The sequence below is a fragment of the Cryptomeria japonica genome, unplaced genomic scaffold (genome assembly GCF_030272615.1).
Source record: "Cryptomeria japonica unplaced genomic scaffold, Sugi_1.0 HiC_scaffold_178, whole genome shotgun sequence".
Classification (NCBI taxonomy): domain Eukaryota; kingdom Viridiplantae; phylum Streptophyta; class Pinopsida; order Cupressales; family Cupressaceae; genus Cryptomeria; species Cryptomeria japonica.
Window position 1 is genome coordinate 28,194 of NW_026729000.1, and position 7,447 is coordinate 35,640.

The 7,447-nt window shown below is 27.3% G+C and overlaps 1 protein-coding gene across 1 annotated transcript; it reads left to right on the top strand.

Annotated features, from left to right (window-relative positions):
- The first annotated feature begins 5,527 nt into the window (after positions 1 to 5,527).
- LOC131867717 (serine/threonine-protein kinase OXI1-like) lies at positions 5,528 to 6,055 on the top strand. Its single transcript, XM_059215521.1, has one exon. It carries the CDS (start codon positions 5,528 to 5,530, stop codon positions 6,053 to 6,055), a length of 528 nt encoding a protein of 175 aa, XP_059071504.1.
- The last annotated feature ends 1,392 nt before the right edge of the window (positions 6,056 to 7,447 follow it).

Genomic DNA, 7,447 nt, shown 5'->3' on the forward strand with positions numbered 1-7,447 from the left:
AAAATAGAGCTTGAGTTGGAGAAGGAGCTGCTGAGATTTAACTCCCAAAAGAAGTTGTTAAACTCAAAAATTTCATTAAACCACTAATCTCATGAATATAAGATTTTTGTATGTGCATAATAAAAACAAGTAAAAATAATTTATTTCCCTCCAAAACTATTTTTCTAATAGAAATTAAATTAACAAAAGATTTTGTATGTGCATAATAAAAGCAAGAAAAAATTATTTCCATCTAAAACTATTTCTTAATAAAAATCAAATTTAGATATTTAACAAGTAGGATGCCTCTATTTTTGAAAAAGATCTCAAATAATCTTAGAACACAATTTTTTTTATTCATAAAACCCCATCTTCTTTAAAATAGAGCTTAAACCCCTCTCATGTAAATCATTCCATGATATCTTCTCACTCTCTTATTCTCTAAATAAAGCCAGATAAAATACTAGGAATACTAAGATTACCTCCTAGAGAAGAAATAAGAACGATTGGCAAGAAAAACAAGTGGGAGTACTTGCCTTATAATATTGATATAAGAATAATTGTGAATATAAATTTTATATATTAATATAAAAATATAAGAAAATTAGCATTAATCATAACTAAATAAATCTAATTAATTATTATAGAATTGATTTAATATTATGATATAACATTGATATAATATGATAATTATTAACATTGATATTTAAAAATTAAAAAATAATAATTTAGCATTAATAATAAAATAAATAAATCTAATTAATTATTCATTAATTTAATATTTAATAATTAAGAATATATCTCAATAATAAATAATAAATATAATTATATAATAAATTTATTAAGATATAATATATATTATATAAATAACAAAAATGTCAATTTCAATTGATTATTAACAAATTAATATATAGATGGAATTATCAATTATAATTACATAATATTAATAAGAAATATTTTTCAATATAAATATGATTTTTAGTTAAACAATTATTACAATATTTCCATGTTACTATTTATAGAGAGTAATGAAAAAAGTTGAAAGTTTATAATTTATAATTAATTTTAGGGTCTATTTCTATGGTTAGAGTTAACTTTAGGGTCTATTTCTAGGGTTAGAATTAAATTTAGGGTTAGGTCATGGTTAGGTTTCAATTATGCTTAGATTAAGGTTGATTTGGTTTATGGTTCAATTAGATCTAGATTACGGATATTGTCAAGGTTAGGGTTTGATTATGGTAAGTTTAAAATTATATTTAAGGTTTGTATAAGAGTTCAATTAGGGTTAAGAAATAACTTTATGATTCTATTATGATAGGGTTACATTTAAATTAGGATTAATGTTTAATTAGGGTTAGGGTTTGGGATAGAATTCAATTAGGATTACGGTTCAATAAGTGTTAGGGTTTGGATTAGGTTATGGTTAAATTAAGGTTAGATTAAGGTTATAGTTAATATTAAAATAGCTTAAAATTTCTTTTAATTCAAACAATATTATTAATATAAATTTAAAAAGTTAAAGTTTCACCCTAACGCTACTTAAGTTAAAATCTTATCTGTAATTTATCAAGAGTTAGTTAAAACAAAAAACTATTTATAAATTGAGATTTTCTAAAAAACAATTAGCATTTCTATTTTATTCTCACTTTTTACAAGCAAATCATTTCAAGTTCTAAATATCAATTAGTTTTAAAATAAATGGTAGTTTGAGTTAATTTAAAAGTAGAATCTAAATATAAATAGAATCTTTCTATATTTTCTATATATATGAGAAAAATTTCTATTCTATTCCCTTTTGCATGCAAATGAATTCAAATTCTAAACTTAAAATAGCTTTTTTTTTATAGTTGTTAAATTGGTTTTTTAGATTTATAATCGTGACACTGTCATACAAATCATACATACCATTTTTGTTCAATAAAAGATGTCAACGGACAAGCTGTTACTTAAAAGCCAATGTTATTAAGCCGAGAGGCTTTATAATGGAAAGAATTTATACGTTAACATTTAGGGGTTTTCAAATAATTTGATGTGTATTTTAAAATGTATTCTAAAATTAATTGTTGATTCATTTACTATTTTAATTTTAAAATGTGAATTGATTTTCATGCAAAACCAAAAAAGGTCCAATATAAATGTTGTTAAATTAATTAATATCAATTAATATCAATTAAAAATATAATATCAATTAATTTTTACTAATGCCTCTAGATTATAAGTTTAATTTTTATTTAAAAATATATAAATAATATATTACATAAATAAGTATAATAAAAAAGTAGAAATATCAAATTAATATTAATAATATTCATTTATTCTTATTTATCTAGTATATTTATTAATAAAGTATATTTTGATTTAACCTTTGTTAATTTTATTATTATTCAAATAATTTTTAAATATTTTATTAATGTTTAAAATTATTTCATAAAGCTTAAACCTATTTGATTTTATTATCATTAGGGTTTGATAAGAATAATATAATTTTAATTATAAGAAACTTTAAACTATTTTAAAATGTCTATATTTTAAATTTTTAGTAAAAATAACATTTCAATTAAAAGAGAGTTTAAGCTATTTTAAAATGACTTTATTTCATAAGAACAAAGTTTCAAGGTAATTATTTCATAAAAATATTGAAATAAGAAAGAAAATATTCATAATAAAAGTACATGATAATAAAGATTCTTTTAATATTTTATAAAAAATGAAAATAAATACATTATCCTACAATAGTTATTACCATGAGGATTTGATAAACATTAAAAAGCATACTCTAATTTTAAAGTTATATAAGTTTTAGTTTTAAATTTATTCTAAAACTAATTGTTGATTCATTTAACAACATAAAAAAATAAAAACCCTAACTATAATGAAAACTTTACCATATTCAGATCCTCACCTTGAAAATATCTCTAATCTAGACCTGATTGAACTCTAAACCATAACTTGACCCTAAACTTAAATATAACCCTAACTTCACCCTTACTACAATCCTAAACCTAACCCTTAACACTAACACTTAACCTATGATATAAACCCTAACCCTTGACATAATCCTAAACGTAACCCTAATCGTAAGCCTAACCATAATCTTAACCCTATCCGTAACCTTAACCCTAACCATGATATAAATCCAAACCCTAAACATTAGCCTAACCCTAACAATGATGTAAACCCTAACTACAATCCTAACCCTAACCCTTAACTTTAACTCTAACCCTCTAATATAAACCTTAAACCCTTAACCCCAATCTTAACGTTGTGATATAAACCCTAATCCTAAACACAAAACTAACCATAATTGTAAATCCTAACCCTAATCTTAATCCCATGATATGAAGTCTAACCCTAGAAATAATCATAACAATAACACTAAATCCTAATCCTAACAACAATTGTAAGCCTAACCCTAACCTTAACCCTGAATCCAAAATCTAACCATTAACCTAACCTTAACAATGATGTAAACCCTTATTGCAATCCTAACCCTAACCATTAACCTAACCCTAAAAGTGATGCAAACCATAACTATAAATCCAAACCATAACCATAATTATAAATATAAACCCTAACCCTAGACACAATCCTAAATATAACCCTAAATCTTAAGCCTAACCATAATCTTAACTCTTTCCCTAATCTTAATCATAACCATGATATAAATCTAATTCCTAACCATTAACCTAACCTTAACAATGATGAAATCCTAACTATAATCCTAACCCTAACTATAATCCTAACCCTAACTCTAACCCTCTAATATAAACCTTAACCCTAACATTATGATATAAACCCTACCCCTAAACATAAAATTAACCATAATCATAAATCCTAATCCATATTCCTTGTCGGCATCCTTATTCTTATTCTTCAGCCATTGGCATTTCCTATCCTTCAGCGATTGGCGTTTCCTATCCTTCAGCGAATGCTGTTTTATAATGTATTAATTTCATTTCATTAGTAAGTGTAGGAATACGATACAATTCTTTTTTGTTTACACCGTTACAAATGGGTGGGTGGCATTGTAGGTTACGCCTAACAAGCAGTAAATTGGTGATGACGTGGCAGAAAAGAAAGTATTACATATTTGGGCTTATGAACAGCAAATTGATTGATGTTTGAGTAATCTAACGCATTAAACAACGTTGGTAAGAACAGAAAGAAAAGAAATGGCAGAGGAGTTTTCATATCTTCGCATATGAAGAGCAAATTGATTGATAATTGGCAGATTTTACCGAGGCATTCAGGGAACAAGCCAGCGCAGCAAAGACGGCTCAAAGATAACATTTCCTATTACATAGACTCATTTTCCAATGAGTTCAACAATAGTTTATATACATAATTAGTTTTCACCTAGTGATACACTTTGATATGAATGCATGGTTCTACCTCCATCAATTATTCATTACATCATTGTACATCACAATGATGTTTCTTATACATTTTAATATTACTGTCACATCCAGAGAAGAATGATTTATAAATTGTATATCTATTTTTATATATGATGATGCAAATCATGATAAAAAATATTCTACATTACAAATTTTTTTCAATTATAATTATCATGATCATGACATAACTAAGTGGAAGATTTTCATACACCCTCTTATTCATTACATCATAACATCATGATCCTTAGAAAAAAAAATTGCAAGATGATTATGATGGTTCTACATATTCTTTTTGATATGTGAAATAATTTCGCCGAGAGGCGTTCCTACAGTCGCAGCAGGGGGAGTGAAGGCATCCGTGTATACACTAAAGAAAACGGATGATAGTTACGTTTTCAAAAAGTTGGATGGTCACAGTCACAGCAGGAGCAAGTTACACACTATCCTGCAGCGGTTACATGCATGCTCCAAACACAATATGATTTGAATCAAAGATTTTGCAACAGTTACAGATTGCATACTACAAACAGAGATTGCATACCACAAACGACTGGGATGAAGAATGTAACCGAACGTTACAAGGAAGTTGAAACGATTGAAACGATTGAATTTTCTTGGCTGTCCATCGTGGCATCAACAAAGCTTTTGCAGTCAAAGTGATGAGTAAGGAACAGATGAAAGCCTACAAATTGGCAGCTACGGAGAAGGAGATTCTGTCTTCATTGGATCATCCATTTCTGCCGTCTCTGCTTACCCACTTTGAGTCAGAGACTCATACATTTCTGGCCATGGAGTATTGTTCTGGAGGAGATATTAACGTGTTGAGGCATAGGTAACCCAGTAAAACCTTTTCAGAGTCCACCATAAGGTGAATATTTGTGTTTGTGTGTTCTTCTATATTTCTAACTTGCATTTGGTGGATGTCTGCGTCCTGCTTTAATTTCAATATCAATCTAATTATATTTGTTATGTTTTTGCAGTCGGTATCGGGGGATCCTGGTGCATAAACTTCTCCTCTATAATTGGAGACTTTTTGAGAGAATAAACTAATTAAACACTTTGTAGGATTATCTTTGTTACTATATAATTGTGCAGATATTTTTTGTCTGTATATATAAGAGAGAGATTCCTCAAGGTGAACAGGTGAAATAATGGTAATTGAAGTCATTTTTTTAGATGATCACCTGTCTTCATCCATGTGCAGGTTTTACGCGGCAGAGGTGATTGTAGCGTTGGAGTATTTGCACGAGAAAGAAATCGTATATCGAGATATGAAGCCAGAGAACATATTGGTGCAAGATAGTGGGCACATAATGCTCACTGATTTCGATCTGTCCCTGCGTCTCATATCTGATCATGGCGAATATAATGAATGGAAATCTCGTTCGTTTGTGGGTACGGAGGAGTACATCGCACCAGAGGTCCTGTGGGGCAAATTCCATTCATACCCAGTCGACTGGTGGTCTTTCGGCGTCTTTCTATACGAAATGAGTCACGGTCAGACACCTTTTAGGGGGTTTAGTCGAAAGGACACCTTTGTGAATATTATGAGCAAGGACCCCTTTTTCTCATCCTCATCTTCTCTGGATGATCTTATTCAGAAGCTCCTTGCGAAAGAGCCGACAGAGAGGTTAAACAGAAAGCAAATAAAAAGTCACCAATTCTTTTGGGGCATGTGATGGGATCAACTGCAGTTTGTTTCTAGGCCTCCTTTTGTGCCGCCGCTCTCTCGAAAAACTTCTTCTCACTTTTCACAAAGAAAATGAAGAAGAAGAAACAGAAGACATAAGCTGCGGCTCTGTGGAATCAAGTCAATGATTGATTTGGCCTCAAAAACTATTTATCTATATAAAATTAAGGTGAAAGCAAAATTACATTATCAAAGTTTACATGTTTTCAATCTTATAAAATTCGATTAAAAAAATCACAATCAATTATTCATTATTATAGATGTGTTTGTTATTTTTAAAATATATTTATATTTTATTTTCTTTAATTTCTATTTTGATAATTTCACTTTATTTTGTTAAAATGTGTAGATTACCAAACAATTGTAGCAAAACCAACATCTATAACTTTTTGTCCTCTTATCAATATATTAAGAAAATGATAATAAATGTTATGAATGCAAATAATATGTATATGATTTCAAAAAAAATATTGTAAAAATTAATTTATTATAGTAGTATCAATTTAGAAAGAGAAAGGAAGAAAAGAATCCTAATTTTTAATTTAGAAAGATCAAAAAGGAATTTATATGTTTCTAAATCTTAAACATAAAAAATATTATGTTTCAAATTTACATCTAATACACAAATATTTAAAAAATAATATACAATCTTTAATTTTCAATTTAGAAACATCAAAAAGAATTCTTATGTTTCCACATTTTAATTTCTAAATTGGAAAGATTGAAATTACATACAGAAATATTAAAAGAACTTTTATGTCTCTAAATTTTAATCATAAAAGTATAATATTTCTAAATTAAAAAAAAAATCAAAACTATGTATATAAATAAATATTCTTAAAAAAATTATACACTTAAATTGTTTCATAAAGGTTAAACTCTCAAATTAAGATTATATTTTAATTATGGTTATGGTTAGGCTTGGAGTTTGATAAGAACTTAATTATCTTTTGCTTTATAGTTAGAGTTTAAATTTTATTAAGTTTAGCATTAGATTCAAGGTGATGAGTAAGATAATTTTAATTAGAAGAAATTTTAAACCTCTAATCCTACCTAATTGAAATCTAAGCATAACCTAACCATAAACTAAATTGAATGCTAACTATAAACCTAATTTAACCCTAACTCTACTCCACATTCAAACAAAACCTTAAATAAAATTAAACCCTAAACATACCAATAAACCTAATTGAACCCTAACCCTACACCACACTCAAAGAAAACCTTAAATAAAAATTGAACCCTAAACATATCAATAAACATAATTGAACCCTAACTCTAAACCTTTAATTAAATAATAAACAAAATTGAACTTTAAACCTAATGCTAAACCAAAATAAACCATAACCTTAAATATTATTAAACCTTAATACTATAATGA

What these genes read in the sequence shown, in the direction of transcription:
- LOC131867717 (XM_059215521.1), top strand. Translation starts at nt 5,528, where the DNA reads ATGGTAATTGAAGTCATTTTTTTAGATGATCACCTGTCTTCATCCATG.